This window comes from Rousettus aegyptiacus, unplaced genomic scaffold, assembly GCF_014176215.1.
Source record: "Rousettus aegyptiacus isolate mRouAeg1 unplaced genomic scaffold, mRouAeg1.p scaffold_m13_p_2, whole genome shotgun sequence".
NCBI classification, from domain to species: domain Eukaryota; kingdom Metazoa; phylum Chordata; class Mammalia; order Chiroptera; family Pteropodidae; genus Rousettus; species Rousettus aegyptiacus.
This window is the reverse complement of record NW_023416295.1, coordinates 71,508,721-71,532,263: the sequence shown is the minus strand read 5'-3', so window position 1 is coordinate 71,532,263 and position 23,543 is coordinate 71,508,721. Positions and strand designations below refer to the sequence as shown.

General features: G+C 33.6%; 1 protein-coding gene and 1 long non-coding RNA gene across 6 annotated transcripts in view; one reads left to right on the top strand and one right to left on the bottom strand.

Moving 5' to 3' along the window:
• Window positions 1-23,543, bottom strand: part of LRP1B (LDL receptor related protein 1B) — a 1,622,137-nt gene that overhangs the window by 97,916 nt on the left and 1,500,678 nt on the right. For 3 of the 4 annotated variants that reach the window (XM_036236560.1, XM_036236558.1, XM_036236559.1), the window contains exons 72-77: window positions 20,102-20,224; window positions 15,528-15,653; window positions 14,690-14,827; window positions 9,298-9,432; window positions 6,498-6,617; window positions 4,674-4,915 (exon numbers count right to left, since the gene is read on the bottom strand). In XM_036236560.1, the coding sequence (XP_036092453.1) occupies window positions 4,674-4,915; window positions 6,498-6,617; window positions 9,298-9,432; window positions 14,690-14,827; window positions 15,528-15,653; window positions 20,102-20,224 (884 nt within the window). Of the gene's footprint in view, window positions 1-4,673; window positions 4,916-6,497; window positions 6,618-9,297; window positions 9,433-14,689; window positions 14,828-15,527; window positions 15,654-20,101; window positions 20,225-23,543 lie in introns of those variants that run through there. The other variant, XM_036236561.1, reaches the window with a different exon arrangement.
• The window catches only part of LOC118613657, a 54,784-nt gene continuing 41,244 nt past the window's right edge, over window positions 10,004-23,543 (top strand). For both annotated transcript variants that reach the window (XR_004955624.1, XR_004955625.1), the window contains exon 1: window positions 10,004-10,372. This is a non-coding gene — a long non-coding RNA (uncharacterized LOC118613657). The remainder of the gene's footprint in view (window positions 10,373-23,543) is intronic.

Genomic DNA, 23,543 nt, shown 5'->3' with positions numbered 1-23,543 from the left:
AACGCTGGTTATAAAGATGTTGAATGAAAGGGGAAGAGTAGATGAACTCAGTGAGAACTTTAATAAAGAGATAGAAAACATTAAAATAAAGATGGGAAACAAAAAAAAATCAGTCATAAATAAAGACTACAGTAATTGAAATAAAGAATACATTAGAGGGAATCAACAGTAGATTAGATGAAGCAGAGGATCAAATCAGTGATTTAGAAGATAAGGTAGCAGAAAAGACCCATTCAGAACAGCAACAAGAAAGAATAATCCAAAGAAATGAGGATAGTTTATGGGATCTCTGGTACCACATCAAACATACAAATATTCACATCATAGGGGTATCAGAAGGAGAAGAGAGAGCAAATAATTGAGAACCTATTTGAAGAATTAATGATAGAAAACTTTATTAACCTGATGAAGGAAATAGACATACAAGCCCAGGAAGTATAGAGTCTCAAATAAGATGAACCCAAAGAGGCCCACACCAAGACACATCACAATTGAAATGCCAAAGGCTAAAGACAAAGAGGGAATTTTAAAAGCAGCAAGAGAAAAGCAATTAGTTACCTACAAGGGAGATCTCTTTACTTTTCTGAAGTAATCATAATCAATGATTATATTTGCTGACTGGTTTGAACAAATTCAGATGGTTTTAAAAGTATTCCTAGTAAGTAAGTATAGACAGTTTCTATTTAAAGTTATAATGGTTTTGATAAATGGATACTAATGAAGAAAAAATTAAAAAAATAATAAAAAAAAGAAACATTAATTTTACCAGTACTCAAATGTTCTGAATTAAGACTGAAATTTTTGCTAAAACATGCGTACATATACACATACTTAAGTGTGAGTATATATGCATACCTAAACACTCAAGTGTGTGCATGTGTGTATGTGTGATATATACACAGACACATTTATTGGATGTGAGGTTTTAGCTAGGACTTCAATTACAAATTGAAACCTATTAAAGATAAAATAATTGGATATTTTGTTAAAAGCTTTTCAGAAAAAAAAAACAGGCTAATCAACTTTTTGAAGGTATGATTATTAACAAACAAAGTTGTAAGCATGTTTATTATGAACATTCTCTTTTGCATAATAGAGAATATGCCAAAATGGTATCTCATATTCACTTATCAAAATCAGGTAGATCAGATGAATTATTTGTTTTGCTCAGGAATATTTAGTTCTTTAGTGGTAAAAATCTAATCTGTATTTTTAATTATTTGCATTTTACAAGCATTGACCTGCTTTACAGTGTATGCCATCATGTAATTTGCTGTAAAACATTTCATAGTAGAAATGATAAATTGCCAGAAAGTATGTACAATTGTTGCATAATGCTATCATATTCTGTTCTATTAAAATTTAAAATTGTAAATCTCAGTACGCTTTATATATAAATTAAATAAGTCAGTCTTTTAAGTTTTAAATTATTTAATTTTCTTAAAGAAAAAAAAGTCAATTTTGTATAGCCAAGGAAGTTATAAAATCATAAGCATTTCTATCTATAAATAACATTGTCTGCATTGAAATTTAAATTTGTAATCATAATTAGTATTTCAACCATTTTCACAGATTATGGAAGAGTATTTCCTCCATTACTTCCAAAACATAATCATATCAAAAATTACCTTTTTTGGGATGGACTTCAGTGTACATGCAGTTAGTTGTCTGAATAATCTTTTTCTGACTTCTGCTATAGCATATTTCCTTCTCTTTGCTGAGCTGGGACTATTTCACTATTTCAGTATCTGTGAATGTGCGTTTAAGACATTTGGCTATAACATGGCTAACATCTTCCATTCAGTGCACTGATAATGGGATTGTAACTAAAGTCTGCATAGTTTGATTTGTGTTTTTCTTTCTTTTACCTATTGATTTTGATAAAGAACTCTTCGTTCTGTATTCAGCTTAAGAAAAGTTCTTGAGTTTCATTTACCAAGGGGTGGGGAATTCTCAGGTTGGTAACGTTTAATATTTGTGTCAAAACTTAGATGAAATAGAATGTATATTTATTAAACTAATAGATAACTAGCTGGTGACCATAAAAGAGCAAATATGATATATGACAGTAATTCATAAGGGTAGAAAATCAATTCTTTACACACAAGATGGATTTCAAAAAAATAAACGAAATTTCCAAGTAATAACTGAATAGACATAAACTATGTCACACATCTTTCAAAAATCACACAATTGAATAAATTGTTTATTCAATACTATAGCTATTTTTCAGATGTGTAAGCCAAGACTCAGAGATCTAATAGGTCTCTCAAGCTAAAGTCTAAATTTAGTAATATAGCTGCATGACCATTGGTAAGTCATTCGATAGCTCTACATTACTCTAGAATGCACATTGTTTATTAAAATGAGGTAATAAGTTTGATTTTATTCCATATTTATAATACTAAAATATAAGGATCTCAAAAAGATCTAGGAAGCAAAGTTAAACAATTGCCCTCTTCAGTGTAGCCTTACATATTTTTTTAAAAAATAATATATAGGTTGAAATTTCTATGGAATGCTTAATGGCTTAGAATGTAGTGCTAAAACTGATAGTTAAGAGGTTCTAACTTTATAATTATGACATTTTGTTAGCTATAATGGCCTCCTAGAAAATGTATTCTACCGTTACCCACTTTTCTTCTTAGTGAATATTGTTAGTCATGGGTAAGAAAGAAAAAACAAACACAAAGACTAGATAATAAAACACAAATCACCAGCATTAAAAAGATAAATGAAGTTTCATATCCTATTAGAATAAGGCTAAGGCTCATTCATATCTTTGTCATTGGTAACAAAGGATTCTATACCACATTAATAAAATTAAAGATTAAAATTTGTAAACATATACTCATAAATAAATATAATATACAAATAAAATATATATCTTTATATTTTGTGTGTATAAAAATAAAAACTTAGTTACTAAACATTAAAAAAAAAATTGGCCTCTGTCCTACAATAAACTCTGTTCACTAGGGGATACTGACTGTATATTATCAAACCCCTCAAGGACAAAATGAAAATAATTATCAAATCATTTTCACTGAAAATTTATATTAAAATAATTGTACATATAAATGTTTTGTCAATTATAAAATTTAGACAAGAGTAAGTTGTATATTATTACATTAGGATAATTTCTAATATGAAAATATATATCATAGAGAACATCTTGCTAAATATGATTGTTAAAACATTATGTCATCAGTATCATTGTCATCATCATCATCATCATTATTATCATCATCTTGTTAATAGTAAGCATCTAGATAGTACTCATTATGTGCCAAGAACTGTTAACTCTATTGTAGATATAATATAAATTCTTCATTGAAGCTTTATGAAAAAGAGGGTACGAACAAGCTAAGAAGTAAGTAAGTAAGTAACAGAAAGAGACAAGACTTAAACCCAGGCAGTGTAACTTCATGCTATATTATTTTTTACCACTTAATTAACAGATCAATGGTACCCTCATAGCAATGTGTTAACAAAGCAAACTTTTGTTTTAGAGATAAAGAAAGCTAATGCTAGCCAAGACTATCAGTCTGCCTCTGGTCTAATAATGAAGAAGGAGATTATATGTGAGTGGTCAAGGGCAGAGTGACCTAATAAATTTCTTGGTTCTGTCCCACTATATTCTCAATAGAACTTAATCTATTGTATAGCATTGTGTATAGGGGTGGAGGAACTGAAAAGACAACTCTGAATATATGAAATTTTACTCAGGGTTAATTTAATCTCATCTGAATTCAAAAGCTAATACTGTTTCTTTTAAAATCAGCTTCTTGCTATTTACCACTGATAAAAATGTGTTCCAGATTTTAATCAACTGGTATTCATCCTTATGGTAGATTCTACTACAAAAAGGTAGTGAAGGCTTCCAGATATGTACCTCTGATTCTTTTTAAATACAAAGTTTCGATTACATTCTACCGTGATAACACTTTACTTTTTCATTGTATGGGAATGGCCAAGACACATAAAAATAAGTATTTATCTGTCATTTTTCTTTCAGGTTACTTCGAAATATAAAATACACAATAAATTGACATGCCTTAAAACAAAACAAAACAAAACAATAGTCTACAGTCACAAATATAAACAAATGTTCTAGTTTATTTTTCTCAAAAGGAATAATTTTAATAATCATGTCTATCATATACCAGCAAACAATATTGCTCTGTTTTAGATGGTCCCTGAAATACAGTTGTTAGCAGTAAGAAGAAATGGTTATACCATGAAGTTGATCTCTTACCCAAGGAAAGAAATGTATTTCTCATATTGTTAAAAATAAATCAATTTTCTCTTTATATTTTTGACAGTTTATTTTCTAACATAAAAACAAAGTGTTTGGTGTTAATATCAACATCTAATGATAAAAGTCTCATGTTCATAATATATTGTTAAACACTATTAAATGTTCTAGAAATGTTTGGTATCATTCATTACCATTCTTATATAACTAAGTCAAATGCATTAAAACAAAAGATAACAGCATGTAATTAAAATGAATTATATGCAGTTATGAAAATAAATGAATAGAGAAATATTTTATTTTTATATAGGAAGAATACTGGAAGGAATTACTGTGATTAGATATTGTGACAGATTAAAATAATACAAAAGGTGGAACGGTATGAGCCTTCAAATAATCAATGTTATTTACTTACAATCAAGCCACTGTTTGCTTGCCTTTTTTCTCTGCCTTGGACCCTTTTGTAGAAAATGCCTCCTGGATTAAACTGAGTACTCCAAATAATCATATCTCTTTGATAATATACATCCATCCCTGTTATTCTTGAATTATGTTCAATATGAGAAATTTGTTGATGATCGCCACTGTAGTTGAATGGATATATAAAACCCAGGATATCAGTGTCATTAGCAATGTAGAGAACTTGATCTTCAGAGCCTGGAAATTATTGTAATGAAATACAAAAATAAAGTAAATTTCAACTAATATAAAAGCAATGATTGAAGTGTTAAATTATCTTGAATTCTTAACACAGTTTCTTGCTCAATAAAAATCAACCGATTTTATATTGACTTCTAATCTTCATGGCATTTTTTATATATGATTATTTAAACAAGTTTTTAGTTGTTAATGTAGGTTTTCCTAGAGAAAAACTTGCCTTGTGTCTAGAAAATCAGTATTTGTAGTATATATTCAATGTGTGAAGAGGGATTTCTATTTAGTAAGTCACAGTACATTATGTTCTAATGGTTTCTCATTATTCAGATGCTATATTATATACCCATTAAGCTTCAAACATTTCTGAGCATTTAGTTTATGCACCCAAATGATCGTTACCTTAGGCTAAGAAATGAAAATTAAGATATGAATAATCTTCTTTTTCCAATATTCATACATATCTTAAATGTCCTTTTCTTTTTAATACAAAGATGTCAGTATTTATTACATTAAAGGGCCATCGTTTCAATATTATCTAGAGTCTTGCTAAGTGGGACTCTTTGGCCTGAAGTTTTGACATCAACAATACAATACCGATGTCATGGGCATACTGAAATAACTAAAATACTAAAATAAAGCTTGAAACTATCAATTAAAATATTAATACAACCAACCATAAGGAAAGATCGAATGCATATAGTATCGGGATATTTACAAAAATAGTAATACACGAGGTAGAGTTTAGCTGCGTAGGTTTAATAGTTCTCAGTGAATATTTACTCTGTGGTAGGCACTGTGTTAAGCCTTTCACAATTTATCTCCTCTTCTTACAGCAACCATGGGAAGTAGGTATTAGCATTCCCGTTTTACAGAAGTAGATCTCAGGCTCAGAGAGTTAAATAACTTTCCCAGACCACGCACTCAGAAAAGTGTAATGTTGAAATTCAAATTCAAGTACATCTAACTTCATAGCCCATTCTTGATCCACTGATCGTACTGCCTTCCTCTCACAACTATCTTATTAACATTTTTCAATCACACCCTACAGCTAACAACATTTAAATTACAATATTATTTAGTATAAACATGTGAGCATTAAAATCCATATTTTAAAAAGTCTGAAATCCATATCTATCATTTAATTTTTTTTAAAAATGAGTAGAGGTGGTATGAATTTGAAAGCATGATTTTATTTTAAAAACCTTTAAATTCTTACTCAAAATTTTATGCTCTTAATAATGCTAACCTTTAAACTGTTATTTTCTCAAATACATAGAGTAGGCCTTAAGGAAAAATATTTCATATCCTATAACATTAGCTTTTAAGCTTTTACCCCTTCCTGACAAAATTATTTTAACAGTAACCATTGTATTTGACAGTCACAACTATAAACCATCCCAGATTAGATTTAATTAAGAATAATAACAAACCAATTGACCAAGTTAATTAGCATTAAAAACTGATTTTATACTACGAGGCATGAAGCTGTGGCTAAAATACAACATGACCCATTTTTTTTTTCCTCCCCTAAGATGTTTATACCAAAATTATACTAGCATTTGAAATAATGGTTATGAATTACCTTTTGCTATGCAGGTGTTATTTTTTTCTTGAAAATTCTGGTCACATACACATTTATATGATCCTTCTATATTTATACATTGGTGGGAACATGTGCCGAAGACCAAACATTCATTAAGGTCTGAAAAGAAGAGCACAAAATAGCATCATCATAACCCTCAATTAGTATTTCCATTCCTTCTACATTTCAAAAATGACAAATTTCTCTTTTCTTATTTCAACTTCTTATTTCTATTTTTTTATTGTTGTTTTTGTCCTTTCAAATCTTTGTCTGTGACTTGCACAGTATTTCTAGCCCATAAAATATTTTTATAACAGTTTCCCTATAATAATTTATCAGTTGTTTGTACATTGTTTATTAGTCCACTTAACATATTAAAATATCCATTTCAAATTTCCCTAGTATTTGCATTCACTCAAATAAATAGGTCTTGAGGCTTCCTTTTAAGTCTGTTTCTGATTACCTAACTCTATATCTTTGCACATGTTGTGTACTGTCCCTTCATCTATAATGTCCTTGCTTACCTTTACACAAAGAATTTCTACTCATCTCTCAAGATCCACCTGATGGGAATTCTTCCTCAGTCTCTATCAATGTATGGTAGTGACCATTCATTCATTCCATAGTTTCTACATTGCTGTTCTGGTATTTTTCTCTTCTAGCATTGTTCACACTATATTTCAGATATGTGCTTATACATTCATACCTTCTACTTGACTGTCAGTCACTTGAGGGCATACATTATGATTTATTAATCTGTATTGCCAGAATTTTGCAAATACCTAGCAGAGAATTAAGATATGGATAATCTCTAGTACACCTCTGGATTCACATACATGAAATTATTATGTAGCTAGAAGCACTATTGAATTAAACAAAAAACTGGATGCCTATATATGAATATATATATATATATATATAAATTGGAAGTAATAAATAAATGTATCACAGGTAATAATCGGTGTCTTAGCACATGACTCTAATTTTAATGGCTTGAGCAGGGCAAGTAGTTATGGTGAATTAGCTATTTTCTCTGTTCTTCCTCTTCTTTTGCTTTCTATTATTCCTCTGCCCCTTTTGTCACAGGTAGTTGCCCTAATTATGTAATAATCTGAGATAAATTCTTCCCTTGAATTAGAGAACTTAAAGATAAATAATTAATAATTACTATCTTTTGTTTAGCACTCAACAGGTTCCAAAGGCTCATGGAAGAGATAAGGACTTTTTCAAGGACACTTGTAAATGGCAATACCAAGGTTTACACTTAAGCTTTCCAATTCTGTTGTCTCTACTATGATACTTTGCCCATGGAAAACATAAGCACTCTCATGACAATTCATTACTGTGGTTGAAATATAAAGTAAAGATAAAGAAAAATGTATTTACTTGTTTCAATGAGTACTATGCCAGAAATCAACTAAAATACATAGAATCAGCATTTAACCAACAAAAAGTATTACAACAAATATTTTTTATTTGTTTGGAATCTATAATTTTAAACAAGAAGTTATTTGTTATTAGTTTTCCTTTGACATGAAATCAAAATAAGCAACAATCTGCATAATTTGATAAAATCTCAGCTCCTTGAAATTTTTCCGAATAGGATATTGAAATTTAGTAACTATATACAAGAAACAGAGCCTACTATTCACAAATATACATGAACGAATTAATCTTTTTTTGAAATTAAAATCTTGAAGAGATGTTGTGTGTGTATAGAGTGCGTGTTGTGAGTGTGTGCGCGCGTATGTAGTTTGTATGTGTTTCCATGCAATTAATAGTTAGAATCTAGGAAATAAGTAATATCCTAGTCTCCAGAAATAATTTGCTTTCTTATTAAAATGGAGAAAACACGTCACCAGTTTTGTGTCCCATGTTAATGGAGAAATAAAATGTCATGAATACTATAAACAAGTATATAATTCAAAATATGCATAAATATAACATGGATACAATTCTCTTTTGGCTGAGTATAATTAATTCCTTTCAATAATTTAATTTTGATTTACATGATACAAAATCTTTTTTTCTTTAAACCAAAAATAATATAAAAAGTAGAAAAGAAAACTAATAAGTAAAAGTTTTAGGACTTGAATTTATCCTGGATAAGCCAGACTTAGATGATTTAGGTTTGGTTCTAATCATGATAATATAAGTTTTAATGGAGAAACTTGCAGAAGGTACAGATAGGTCTATATTTTGTATCCCTGTAGTTAAAGCCCTGATTTAAATTATACTTACATATAACTTACTGTGAGATTTTGACGATACCACATGCTCAATTTCAAATGATCTCGAGTAAGTTGACAGAGATTTATTTAGATCCTATCTTTGAATTTTAAAAGACACATCTTGGTAATACAAAGCACTGTTTAAGACATGGTGTTAGGATAAAATCACAGTTCTCTAAAAGCGAATAGCCTATTGCAGCACGGCAAATGCCACAACTCAAGAGAAATGGTCATATAAACATGTTTTCATGAAGTGCCTCTAATTCTCCAGTGGTTCCTGAACCAGTAATTTTGTTATTTGCATTTCAAAACAGAATTGTAACAATACTACTGAAATTCCTGGAGATCTAAATCAGCAAGGCTCTGTAGACTCAGTGATGGTTAGCTCAGTCTCAAAACAAACAGGCTCTTTACCCCAGGGACTTTCACTCTCATAAGTAAACTAGTATCCCGTAGACACATAACATTTTGATGAAAATCAATCCCCGCATCAACTCACAATGTAGCAGCTTTGGAAGTCTTTTATAGACTAAGATTTAAGAACAAGCTGTTGAGGAAATGTACTATACCTTCACACTGTCTGTTTTTCATGTTTCTCTGAAATCCAGGCTTACAGCGACAGAAAACAGATGTTTTTATTTGATTACAATATGCATCATCTCCACATGGATTCACGTTATCTTCACAAGTATATTCAGTTGAAGCTGGGATTTAAAACACATGATCAAAACTAATATAATTCTAATTCCGGAAGTGGGAGTTTTTTTTTAACTTAAAATTATATGTATTTTACCATAGATGACTTTTTTAAAATTTATAAAATCATGGTCTTCTATCCATATATGCTCCATTTCTTGTAAAGATATAGAAGCAGATAAAAAAAAACTGAACTCATTTACACTGAATATAATTTAGACCAAACTGCCAATAGCTGATATTTATAGCTGATATCTAGCTACACTGCAATCTAAGAGGAAATCAAGAATCAAAGATTCAAATGACAAGATATCTTTACAATGTTATGATGTGTGTGTACTACATTCTTCTCTAAGAACAGAAACATCTCCTAGAAACTATCTAGGGATGCAGGAATATTGTTAACCTTTACTCAGTATTTAGGGTACAATCAAGGGTACTACCATGTTACTGAAGCAGGTGGTCACAATTGTCGGTAGCCATTTTGAGGAAAACAAGACTGTTAAGCAGGATGTTTTTGCAGAGTCAGTCAGCCATGCAGTCTGCTGACTCAGGAGGAAGTGCACCTGGTGTGGGGGCGGGAAACAATGTTTTTTGAATAGCTACAGAGTTTCCCTGATTGGTTGTTATTTAAAGGTGTTTTGCTTCTCACGCACTCAGTAGAGTATAAATATGAGTTGCAAAATAAACTCCAGGCTGCTGCAGCTCTGACTGTACGCTGTCCCATGCGAACTTTTCTGTCTTCTTTTTTTCCCCTTAGGCTTCAGCCCCCTCTTTCAGGTGTTGTTCGATCTCTGCCAGTGGGCTCCGCCAGTGGGCTCCGGCAAGTGGCGCCCGAACAGGGACCTGAAAGCTTGGGGCGGAACGTTGAAGAACATTAAGGTGAAGACCACCACCGCAGGAGAAAGGGGGCCCTGAGTAAACTACAAACCGAATAAACAGTAAAAGGTGAGTGCGGTGGAACGGCTTAGGAGTGAGAAAGTGTAAATAGAAAGAAAGAAAAGTCGACTTAATAAGAGAAATATAGCCATTGGAAACAGCCGCATGCTTTTTGTATATATGTTTAAGGATATGCTCAGTCTCTGGGCTTTGATTCGAGATAGCCTAGATCCTAGGCACGAGAGGGAAAAGGTGAATGATGGTCAGGCAACTTGGAAAGGGAATGAAACTAAGCCTTCTGCGCCGCAGGCAGAGCCTGAGCCTTCCATTGAGTTTTTATTTTCTAGACACGGAAAGGAACCATTAGATCCTGGGGATGCAGAGCAATTAGAGGAGGAGGCAGCCTGGTATCACAATGAGGAGAGCCCCCCATTTGTAGCGTTAGTTAACTCAGAAAAATCCACGTCTCTGGAAGACTGTCTTAAATTTTTACAGAAGGCAGTCACTGACTTAACTATTCAGATGAGACAACCTGGTGATAAGACCATTAAAGATACCAGGGCCAGGGATGGAGAGAGGTCCAGAACCTCCCCCTCTTTTAGAGGAACTCCTGCCAGATATAGCCGTGGCCCAGCCACCTTCCGGGCCGCAGCCCTTGTCCTTAGTACAGCCTTCAGTATACAAGGCTGTAGAGCATGGAGAGACTATGGAAGGATTCCACTTGGCATGTCCTGTGTATGAGGACAATGGTGCTCAAGGACAGAGTCCATAGCTATAGGCCTATCCCTTTTACACAACTGAAGGAATTGAAACTTGCCTGCACTCAATATGGCCCTACTGCCCCATTAACACAGGTGATGTTAGAATCTTTGTCCCTTGAGGCTCTTACTCCTTCTGATTGGAAACAACTGGCTAGAGTGTGCCTAACGGGGCGATTTTTTGCTGTGGAAGTCTGAATTTTTGGAACAGTGTGAGAGAACAGCAGAGCTTAATAGAAGCCAAAATCCTCCTCTCCCCACGACTTTTGAAATGTTAGCTGGTGACGGTCAATTCCATGAGAATAACACGCAGTTGGAATTTGATCCCAGAGTGTATGCTCAAGTAAATGCTGCTGCTAAGAGAGCCTAGTATAAACTGCCTTCTACAGTAAGACAAACAGAAGATTTATCTAAGATAAGGCAGGGACCTGATGAGCCATTTCAAGAATTTGTGGCACGCCTTATGGAATCAGCTCGAAGACTGATAGGGGACACGGAGGCAGGTGCGCTTTTAGCAAAGCAGCTGGCCTATGAGAATGCTAACTCTGCATGTCAGGCTGCCCTCAGACCATTCAGAAAGGAGGGAGATCTTGCTAATTATGTTAGGCTGTGTTCTGATATTGGGCCAGCACATATGCAGGGTCTGGCCATGGCCGCAGCATTACAAGGGAAAACTGTAAAAGAAGTGCTATTTCAACAGACTAGAAATAGTCGAGGCAGATCTGTCAGTGGCCCTGGCAGTTGTTTTGACTGTCAGCAACCTGGGCATTTTGCCCGAAATTGTCCTCAAAACCGGCCCCTGCAGAAGCCTTCGCCTCGCCCACCAGGACTATGTCTTCAATGCGGAAAGGGTAATCATTTGGCTCGGGATTGTAAATCCGCAAGAAACATTCAGGGTCGATCTTTGTCGGGAAATGGGAAGAGGGGCCCGCCTCTGGACCCGCAACAATGTTATGGGGCACTTCTGACTTTCATTCCCCAGCAAGGAAATCTGTTCAGGACCTCCACAGAGCAACCTCAGGTGGCACAGAACTGGACCTCAGTTCCTCTACCTACAGGGTACTAACTCCTGAGATGGGAATGCAAGCCCTTCCTACTGGAATTTATGGGCCTTTACCTAAGGGCACGGTTGGATTGTTATTAGGGAGAAGTAGTACCACCATGAAAGGAATATTAGTGCAGCCAGATGAGTTTTATACAGGGGAGATAAAAATAATGACTCACTCGCCTGCAGGGATTTCGGTTATACAATCAAAGGCCAGCGCATTGCACAGTTGCTGCTGCTGTCTCAGGCCCATGGAATGGCCCCGACCCAGTGTTAATATGGGGTCGAGGGCATATTTGTGTTTTTCCACAGTCTGCTGAAAATGCCAGGTGGCTTCCAGAAAGATTGGTCTGGTTTGCAGGGACCTCCCCTACAACTAAATCTGCTCCTAATGATGACGCTGATGAGCCATATTCTGATGAGTAGCGGGGAGCTGTATTGGACCTATGTACCTGATCCGTCAATTTTATATCCATCTATATGGGAAGGCCCAGAATTTGTGGTGAGAGTAAATGACACATGCTTTTTAGATCAACCAACAATGGGAAAGATACAAACACAAACTAAAACAGAGTTTAACTATACAGGCTCTGGTATCGGACTACCAATCTGTTTCTCCAAAAAATGAGACAATACCCAGCTGTTTAAATGTTTCCAGGATTTCTTTGTCTGAAGGAGCTCAGGTTGTGTGCCTTTGTGCACCAGGTGGAGGAGAAAAAGTTGAAGCCCTTCCCCCTCCACAGTCGCTCTCCCCGTGCGGGAAGAAGACACATGTCGACAACAAGACTCTTTTATGGAGGAACTGTTACATGGACAAACCAGTCAGGTATAATGTGTCAGGGACGGATCGACATGTTATAGACTGGTCTGGGAACCAGGGTAACAGCGCAAGGGAAAAGAGTCTGTCTGCCAGTTTATGATAGACAGATGATGGACTTCCACAGACTTACAAATGGAAGCTTGCTGCTGCTATAGACATGGTTATTAGCTAGAGCGGGAGCAACGGCACTGTAATAATGGACAAAGGAAAGAATGTAATTGCATGTGTAACTTCACCTCATGTATTAGTGGTTGGTAATATTAACATCACCATAACGGATAAGAGATTTAATGTTACTTGTAATAATTGTACTTTAACCAATTGTGTTTCTTCTGTTTTTGATGGAACTACTGTAATGGTGCTCCATCAACCCTCTTTTGTTATGCTTCTAGTTAATGTCACTGGGCTTTTGTGTGGTTATGGGTTATGTCTGCTTCCTCCTTTGTTAAAGTATTTCCTCAACTCCTTTTTGAGGATCTGTGCAGAAATGCATGGTCTTAGGCTCCAAGCTCAGGTTTGAGCAGGTTTGATCTCCCCGCTAGCAGAGGCTGGTAGTCAGTGATGGGTAAGAAACCTCCAGGGGTGGGACCAACCTAAGACAGGGCATGAATGAGAGAGATTCATGTGTCGATGACAGGTAAGGCTCAGGCCTGTAGAGGATCACCTAAGACAGGCACAGTCTATCTGCGCCATAGCTGGGAAGGCTATGGCATTTATAAAATAAAAAAGGGGGAGATGTCAGGAGCCATTTTGAGGAAAATAAGACTGTTTGTTAAACAGGATGTTTTTGCAGAGTCAGTCAGCGGTGCAGTCTGCTGACTCAGGAGGAAGTACACCTTGTGTGGGGGCGGGAAACGGAATGTTTAGGTAAAATAGAACTATTTTAGTGTTAACACTAAAATAGTTCTATTTTACCTAAACAAATAAAATTATTGAGACATATATAAACTTTATCAGAATTATAACCATTAATTATCAGAATTATAACCACTATTAATCTCCAATAACTCTTGAATATTTTATAGTTAATTAAATTACACCAGTGGAATTATACTATGAGTTAAGAATACATGTGGTCATATCCTGATGAGCATTGCTTCATTGCCCGGAGAGAAAGTGAGGGTGCATATATTTTGATGCATAAATAAGAAAAGAAAAAACCTCAAAAGTAGGAAGTATTTTTTTGACTTTTATAAGCAACCTTAATTTGGGGTCATAGTTTAATTATTTTTTCAATATGGAAAATCAAATATCAAATATTATCTAAACACAAAATTCTTCACCGTCAAAATCCAATAACTCAAGTCCCATAGCACTCTAATGAATAAAGTAATTATGGTTTCTTTCAGAATAATTCAGCAATAGATTAAAATTTTAAAACATTAAATTAAGACATTATTATTCAACAAATATCAATGTAAAATTTAAAAGGCATTGAAATTATATTTTATAATTATATTTTATAACTAAAATATAAAGAAATACAGATTACTTTGCTGACATCAAAGTCTGCATTTGGATATTGAGTTCTTAGCTTTAGCTCCAACAAGGGTACTTATAGCAAAATCAACCTTTCTCACCTCTTATTTTCTGATACTTAACTGACATTCAAGTTTGCTTTGGCAAAAGCTTAAACAGTGTTATTACTTAAGCACATTTTGAAGAATGTTTTTTTTTTCTCATGACAGTACTGGAAATTTTAGTCATCCTGAAGCATAAACTACACCTGTGTGTCACTGCACTTTAAGAGAAAACAAACTCACTTATTCTGCATTCTTGTTCATCTGAACCATCTCCGCAGTCATCAAATTGATCACACTGGAGGTCCACAGGGATACATTTTTTGTTAGTGCAAGCAAACTCATCTTTTTTACAAGGTCTTGCTTTATATGTAAGCTTACCTACAGAGTCATTAGAAAATGATTAGTGCTTCGCCATATCAAAACAAATTTATTGAGCACATAACATGTCCAGAATTTTACTTAAAGCTATGAAAAACTTGAGTCTGTAATCCTTTATTTTAATCTCTTGGGGTCGAATTTTAAAATTTTGAAATGCTTGGAATTAAAAAAAAAAATAACAGTGCATTTACCTTATAGTAAATACCACCTTATTTCCATAGGAAAATGTTTGAATAATTTACCCTAAGTGGGATTTGTTAAAGTAATGTAAGCTGTCTTAGAACAGTTCAAGTCAGATTTTGTAACCAAATGATTTTGTTATATACTTTAATGAAGGCTTTGGTCTTAATTTCAGAATTGTGAAAAAGGGATTGTGTTTACACACATACAATCTATATAAGCCCACACCACCACAAGTATTTATTTAACAGAGAACCTTTTTAAATCATTGCGTTATTTCTCTCATGCAGTATTTTATTTAATAAAGTGCCTATAATTGACAGATTTACAGACTAGTAGAGACTGGATAAAGTTGCACAGCTCTACTATGCAAATGAAGTGTTAGTGGGTTATTTTCATTCCCTGTCAGATCAAATGCTGAAAAAAAAATACTCTCAGTTATACACAAAAAATTTTTTTGAGCTCTATAATTATCTTATAGCCATCACTGAATCAATTATTTCACGTTAAATGGATTTACCACCACAGTCTTCTTCATCTGTGTTGTCCCCGCAGTCATCAATCCCATTGCACATTTGTTCAGGTTGCAGACATATTCTGTTATTTCTGCATCTGTGAGGTCTTGTGGGTGGGCAAAGAAATTTGACTGAAAAAAAGAAAAACCAAAGCAGCTCCTTTGGGTATACTGACTTATAAAGAACCACCCTTCTTTTGTCTTTTTTTTCCTCCTTTCTTTTCAAATTCATAATCTAGCTTTTTTGAATATTTTCGTTGTTGTTGTAGAAATTGCCTACATGTAGATACTAGAAAAATGTGTGATAATAGAAGCTTGTGATCCTAGTTATTTATATTAACTACAAAAGCATGTATAGCTGAAATGTTGAATAAAATAAAATAAGAAAAAGAGTCAAATTTCATGGTCTCATTTCTAGATGCCTTATCTTAGCCTTTTTCACTTGGTGTACCAAATTAATTTATGCTTACGGTTTATACAACATGACAGGACACTTAGCTATCTGAAAGAGCAATTTCACACAGAATAGAGATTGAGCAAGTATGTGTTACAGGCCTAAAATTGAAAATAGGCCATCCAGTGGAAAAAAATCCCAACAATACAGCTGGGTTTCTTACTCTATGTCTCTGTAAACAAATGTGTAGCTATGTATTTCAGGTGTATAAGGTTATGTCATTTATTGATTTTTAATGTGTGTATGTGAGGGAGGGGAGAGAGAGGGAGAGGAGGGAAGAGGAGGGGAGAAAAAGAAGGAGAAAGGGAGAGAGACTTAGGTAACAATGGAAGCCAGAAAATTTTACATTTATCCTTTCCATCACCATCTCATCAGAACACTTCCACCCCTAAACCAGGAAACTTCTCTAATAACTCCTCATCATCACAATTGGGATATTACAGGGTTCTCTATTTGGTCCTCTAAAGCCCTCACTCTTGAATTCTCTGCTTAGATATTCTTATTCATTCTCATGGATTCACTTGAGCTATACCCTCAAGACTTTCAATTATCTAATTATAGCATTTCACAACTAATTATAGACTTTCCCTCAGGAATTTCAAATTAAACAAGTTTAAAATTCAATCACTTACCACCTTTTCTTCCCATACATAAGATCTTTCTTATGTCCATAGTTCTGTTAGTGGCACATCAGAGTCACGAGTCTGGGATTATTTTAAATGCATTCCTCTCACCGACTTTTAACTGTCATTAGTCAACAAGTTTACCTGATATTGTTCCCAAACTTGCCCTCTTCTTCCCATGCATACTAATTATAGTCACAACAGCTCAACTCTTCATTATCTCTTATAGAGATGACCTCAGTAGAATTCTAAATGCCTCAGTGTTATTTCCTAACCTAAGATCCTCCAAAAGTAACCAGAACAATCCACCTAACACATTAATCTGATCATCTCTTTCATAATTACACATACAAATTAGTTCTAATAATAATTCAATTATACATTTATTTCAAACCTCCTTGCGACACCAACCATCCATATTCTATATATGAACATGCTTCCTATCTCACACATAAAAAAGTAGAAACAAAAAGATGGGAAATACATTAACATATTATTAAATGATTGCACATCTACCTGCATCTACACAGTTTATAAACTCATTCAACTTATTTCAACATTTTTTAATAACAGAGAACAGGTCACTAATCTTATCTAGGTTTGGTTTTTTTGTGTGTGTTATTGTTTGTTTTTTACTTGCTCTAAAACTAATTTTTCCTTGCCTTTTCAAGAATCATTCCATTGTCCTTGACACATTTTATTACTTTGTTTTTTCTTTTGCCACGCTATTTTTGTGGTGGCAGTGGTGGTGGTGGTTTTGCTAATTATTCTGTGGTCACTCACCTGAGTATTTTCTGACTGCTCATATTTCTTTAGATGTTTGGTATCCTTCAATATTCGATTCTGATCTCCTTTTAGAATGCTTTACTCCCACCTAGCCTAACTATCACAAATTTTATAGTATTTATTAGCACAATTTATGCCAACTCTTAAATTATATTTGAGTGTCTCCTCAAATGAATCTCAAATCAGGTTTTTAATCTTGCAAAACTGTTCCTATTCTTAGGTTTTCCACCTATTTAAATGTGTAAACAAAAGCATCCTAAATATTATATTTGGCAATTTTCTTTCGTTTTGTCTATCCAATTCATTATTTAATCCAATTAATTTTGCCTTCTACATCACCTTGAGTTCTGTGTATACTTTACCATCATATGCTATCATTTTAATTCAAGCTACCATCATAGCCTACCTACCTTACTGTAATTGTCTTAACTAGCCTTGCTGCTTTCTATTCAATATTTGTAAAATAGAAACATAATCGTGTTCCTCCTCAGCTTAAAATTATTTATTATTTAAAAAATTATTCAGTATTTTTAATTGCTTTCAGGTTAAATCTAAAAATTCCTATCAAGACTTACAAGATTTCAGGTATATCTCCTTTCTCTTCAGTTTTATCTTAATATCTACCTTGCTCTGTATACTTCAGGTACACAGGTATTGCAGTTCCTTCAGTAAGTTACAGTATGCTCTGCCTCATGGTCTTTCTACACCTTGTTTCCTATGCTTCCAGTATTGTGTCATCCCTCTCCCCTACTCCATTCCTTTTATCCACTCGGCAGTTATATATCTTTCAGACTTGAACTCAAATGTTATTTTTCAAAATTAAAGATTAAATAAAATATTTTCATTCTATACTTTTATAATTTGCTATACTTTTTCTTCAATGCATATATCAGAAGTTGTATCTATATATCTTAGTGATCATCAAAACCACTCTCCCACTATATTCTCAGCTGTGTAAACTCTATTTTTCTCATCATTTTGTCACCAAAAATAATCTCCAGCTTAAAAAATTTATTAAATGAATAAATACTTTTCCTCCATACTGTTCAATATATATACAGTGCTTTTTAGTATAAATTCTTCAACACTGTAACTTTCTGAATTCCCCTTTAGGCAGAGTTTACCGTATTCCTCTCTGCCTTGTCTGTACCTTTTACTTAATCCCACCTTTGATAGAAATACAATATATGAAAAATATTATTTATCTAACCACCATAATATCTCTTGTCAAAAAGAACCATGTAATGTTCAATTTTTAATCCCCAATACTTAGCACAACCTCCGGTACATAATAGTTTGACTTGATGTTGACATTGATGACTGAGAAGAATGCAAAAAACATTCAGATTATCAATTTTGATGCATTTTACAAATTTTCCAGTAATTGTGTGGCACTGAGAATCATTTCCTGGGCCTGAAAGTGATCGGCGGGGAGGGGCAGTGATTCTGAAGCCACTCATGGGTAGTTACCAAACATTTTCTATTCCACCCACTAGTTTTGTGCTGAAGTGGAACAGAGAATTAAACACAATGAAACAAAACAAAACATTGCTTGTAAAATAATCAGTTTTGGCTTGATTTGGTTATATAAACTTTTTTAAATGAATTTTGTTTCAGAAACAATATAATCTCTGGTGATTTTCTAGAATACACTTCGTAAGACTATCTAAAGAACTGAAATTGAAATTAGGTTATAAACTCTCATCAATTGTACCTACAGAGATCACGCCCCAAAGACTTTTTCAAATTTTAAATCCTTTTAAAATAAAGCTAACTCCTTGTTTTGGCTTTTTATTCAACTGTAACTTCAGCAGTTAATGTCATCATCTATATTGGTTTAACCTGATGCATCAAATAGAACAAAGAATTTAAGTACCTACACCCATGCTATGTTTTCTTTCATTCACCTGATGTGCTATTAATAGTGAGCTTTAAAATAGAGGTAAAATTACCTTTCTTTCTGAGATTAGATACAAAAAAATGAGAATAAGGACTAAAAATGTTTGCTAAATTCTTTATTTGGTTATCAAAAACTTTACATTTATAGTTCTTTGTTGCACAAGCACACTTCTAACAAATGTCAAGCAAGAGTAGCAAATTCGAATAATCAGTAACATTTTTAAGACTTTTCAATTTAAAAATTAAATAACCCCTAATTTTACTTTTCTAACATTCATATTATGTATCTATACCTTGATATTAATACATAGATATAAATATAGTTAGATACAGATATAGACCTTCCTTCTATGAACAGATATAGACCTTCCTTCTATGAACAATGTCAGCTTTAGTAGTGGGTGCCATGAAGAACTACATGATTTTATTATTCACATTTTTTCCCAAGCACTTACTGGTCAAAAAAAAATATTTTAGACAAAAGTATCAATTTGGAATGAAGCCAAAGTCCTCATGTGAACCTTACTCAATTTCAAAAGATTGGCTACTCTAAATTCTCTCAGACACACCATAATCTATCTTTTTTAAATATTGTTGACATGTGACAGTTTAGATTTAGGAGAGCTCCCTATAAAGTCATAAACTTCAAACAGGGTAATCTTTTATTACTTAAACAAAGGCTGTATATGTGGTCATACTTTTTTCTACCTAACCCCAGACTATAGGATGTGTGGTTCACCTCATCACTTCATTGATTCATGCCAGTACATTAGATCAGGAGATGGGAGTACAATAGAGAGAGACATGAAATGCCTTACCGCACATATCAGGGGCTTCATCAGAGTTGTCTCCACAGTCATCTTCTCCATCACACACCCAGAAATGTAGTTTGCAAAGGGAATTATTGCAAAGGAATTCATCTGCTCTACATATATTTCCTCCTTTAGTTTAAAACAAACAAATAAAAACGATAGAGAAAAATAATGATATAGCATAATTAAAGCTAGTCAGCAGCAGCATGACATATTTCTTTAATTCTTAGCACAGCATCTAGGTGTGTGTGTGTGTGTGTGTGTGTGTGTGAGAGAGAGAGAGAGAGAGAGAGAGAGAGATACTAGGGACAGGTACTGTCCAAACTTTTTAGAAAATGTGTTCATGCTTTGCTTTTCCAAACAATCTGATTTACTTCATATATACCATATTTTCTTTCAAGAATACTTATAAGACGTAAAAGAAAATTGTCTCAAATCTAAATTATCTTCCTTTTCACACCTGTTTAATGTTAGCAAGTGTAAGAAAACTTAGATTTTAAATGACATTCACTTTCATTATTAAAAATGTATTATTCTGGAAAGAAAAAAAGTGCCAAAAAGTTTGCATAATTCAGTTATATGTATAAACTGACAAACTGAATAACTGAAAACAGAATAATAAGTAAAAAGTTTTTGTGGACACAAAGAAACAATTTTTCTATAACAGAGATAAGAAATTGGTAATGTGGTTAAATATTAGAGTTATCTTTATGAGAATTGTGCAATAGAGTACCCTGCATTTTTTGTAATTTTTAAATGCTTGCATTTTTTCTCCACAGTTAAATAGCATCAAGAATAAAGAGATATTCAAACTTTACACTTATCACATGCAAAGGCCCCAAGGTACTAATAAAATGTTGATTATGTGCCTAGATGTGTAGAAATGTATAATGAAAACTGCAATGATTGTGCAGTTAGAAACTCGCTTTGTTTTGCTTTGGACAGGTCTATTCATTTCTTTGGGACTCAATGTCTTTATATGTTACTCAATGTCTTTATGGTTAAAATGATTTATCAGGTCATATTTGCAAGCCGTATCTGGGGAAACAACAGAAAAAAACTTGATGGGACTATAGAATTAAGATAAATAAGATTGCTGTCAGAGAATTACATTACCTATTTAAACCTCATAAGAAACATGCTTTCTACATTGGCTAGATTTGATGATTGATGGTAATAACTAACCCTAAAAAGAACATACTCATTAAAACATGGGGCTAGGCAGTAATAGTGCTCCTCCTTGCAAGCCTAGAAAATACTTAGAAAGAAGCATTGCTTATCTCGTGGGTACTCTTCAGAGGGAATCATGAGACAAGTTTTATAAAAGTCAAATATCTCTTATTCTGACACACATAAATCTCTGATAATTCACTTACAGCAGCAAAGATTTAACTTAGGAAATGACAGAATCAGACTTAAATTTTAGAATGATAACGCTAGCTGTAGTGTAGAGATCAAGATAGTGAGATCTAAGCCAAGACTGGAGAATAAAAAGACCAATTAGAATTGGGGTTGCAACAATCCAGAAAAGAACTTAGAGTAGCTATGTTTGAGAGCTCTTCAGGAGGTAGAATCCTTAGAATCTAATGGCAAAATAGATGAGCATGGCAAAAAAGAGTGCATAGTCAAACGGTACAAAATTTTTGGTTCATTTGGACCATTTAGTGAATGTTAGTGTTGTTCAATAAAAAAACACAGTGGGAAGAATAGGCTTAATAGAAATAGTGACAATTCACTTAAGGTACTGGTAAGACAACCTTGTGATATTTAGCAGGCTAGTGAATAGACATGTCCGACATATAGCACAAGTTTCTAAGCTGTCAATGTATAACTGGGAATAATCAGATGTAGTTATTATTTGAAGTTAGAAAGGAACATAGAGATAATCAGGAGTTAAAGACTGGATGGATAAAGAGAAATTAAAAAGAGAGTACGAACAATAGAGTGGTTGAAGAAATACCTGGAAAGTATTCTAACCAGAAGGTAGTAGTAGGCACTTTTAAATAATGCTAACAGAGTAGATTTAGTGAAGTGGTAGTGGGTTTAAAAAATATATGTTGTTAGTTATTATCAGATAAAGAGGTAGTATTTAGTATAGCCATCTCTTTTCAGACATTAGGACTTAAACGGGAGATTGAAGGAGAAAAAATGGATAGGTAAGAGATACATGAACACATTTAAATACTTCTGAAAATAATTTAGTAGAAAGTAAGGTTGAGGATATATTTAAAAAGATAATTGATATAATGAATTCCTTGAGAATGCAGAAAGTGTGAAGAATATAAGATCTAAAACAAAATAAAAAGGACTATACTTAGACTGGAGATAATTCTTCCATTTTAATAGAAAAGGAATAGGAATGGCTAGGCATAGCTATAGGCAGTTTTCTTAATTGGTTACCAAATGTTGAAAAAAGCTCATGATTTATTATTGCTGTGAAGTAGAAGATGAGAAGGAAAGTCAACTTATTAAAAATCAGATATGGTTAATGGTAGAGAGAGATAATTAAAGAAATATAGGAAGATTGCTTAGAATCATGAGTGATAGGTGAAGCTAAGACCAATAATTTATAGCGATATTAATCAAAACAGTTGTAAGATTTTTTTGCAAAAATGCTTAATAGAACTGGTTCAGCTTACAGTGACATTTATAAGGACTAACCAACTCTAAGATACAGATAAAGGCAAGTCATTAATGAAAGCACTAGGTAAATAACACCATGTGAGATTTCTAACAATACAATATCTAGTGTTGGGGTGCCCTTTTCTTTCAAATTTCTGCAATGTTCAGCTGTAAATACCTTAATTCCAAAAATAATCTTGATAACCAAAACCCATAAAATAAAATATAAAAATATTTTATTTTTATAAAATATAAAAATTAAAAATAAAAGGGGGAAAAAAGTTCTCACTGACTTTATCTACTCTTCCCCTAAATTCCTTGAGTGTCCTAATAATCAGTGTTTTAAACTCTGTATGTGGTAGATTGCTTGTCTCCATTTCATTGAGTACTTTTCCTGAATTTTTGTTATATTCTTTCATTTGAGACATGTGTCTGTGTCTCCACATTTTGGCTCCCATCTTGGGTTTCTATGTATTAGGAGAGCTTCTATGATTCCTGGTCATGGCAGAATGGCCTTATGTATAGGTGTGCTGTGGGACCCAATGGCACCATCTTCCTTGGTCACCTAAGCCGGGTGCTCCAGGTATCTTTCTTCTATGAGTTGTGTTGCCCTCCTGTTGTAATTGAGCCTTGGTTGCTGTTTGCATATCAATGGGAAGAATTGATGCTCAGGTTGATTGGTTATGAGGACTGAGTGGTGAACGGTTGGCTCTGTGGAGCAGGATTAGCTTTAACAGGGCTCTGGTGACAGTCCAGTCTGCCTCATGGGTGTGTCATCCTTGAATACAGCCCCAGATGGTGCTCCACCTTGGTCAAAGCCAGCCAT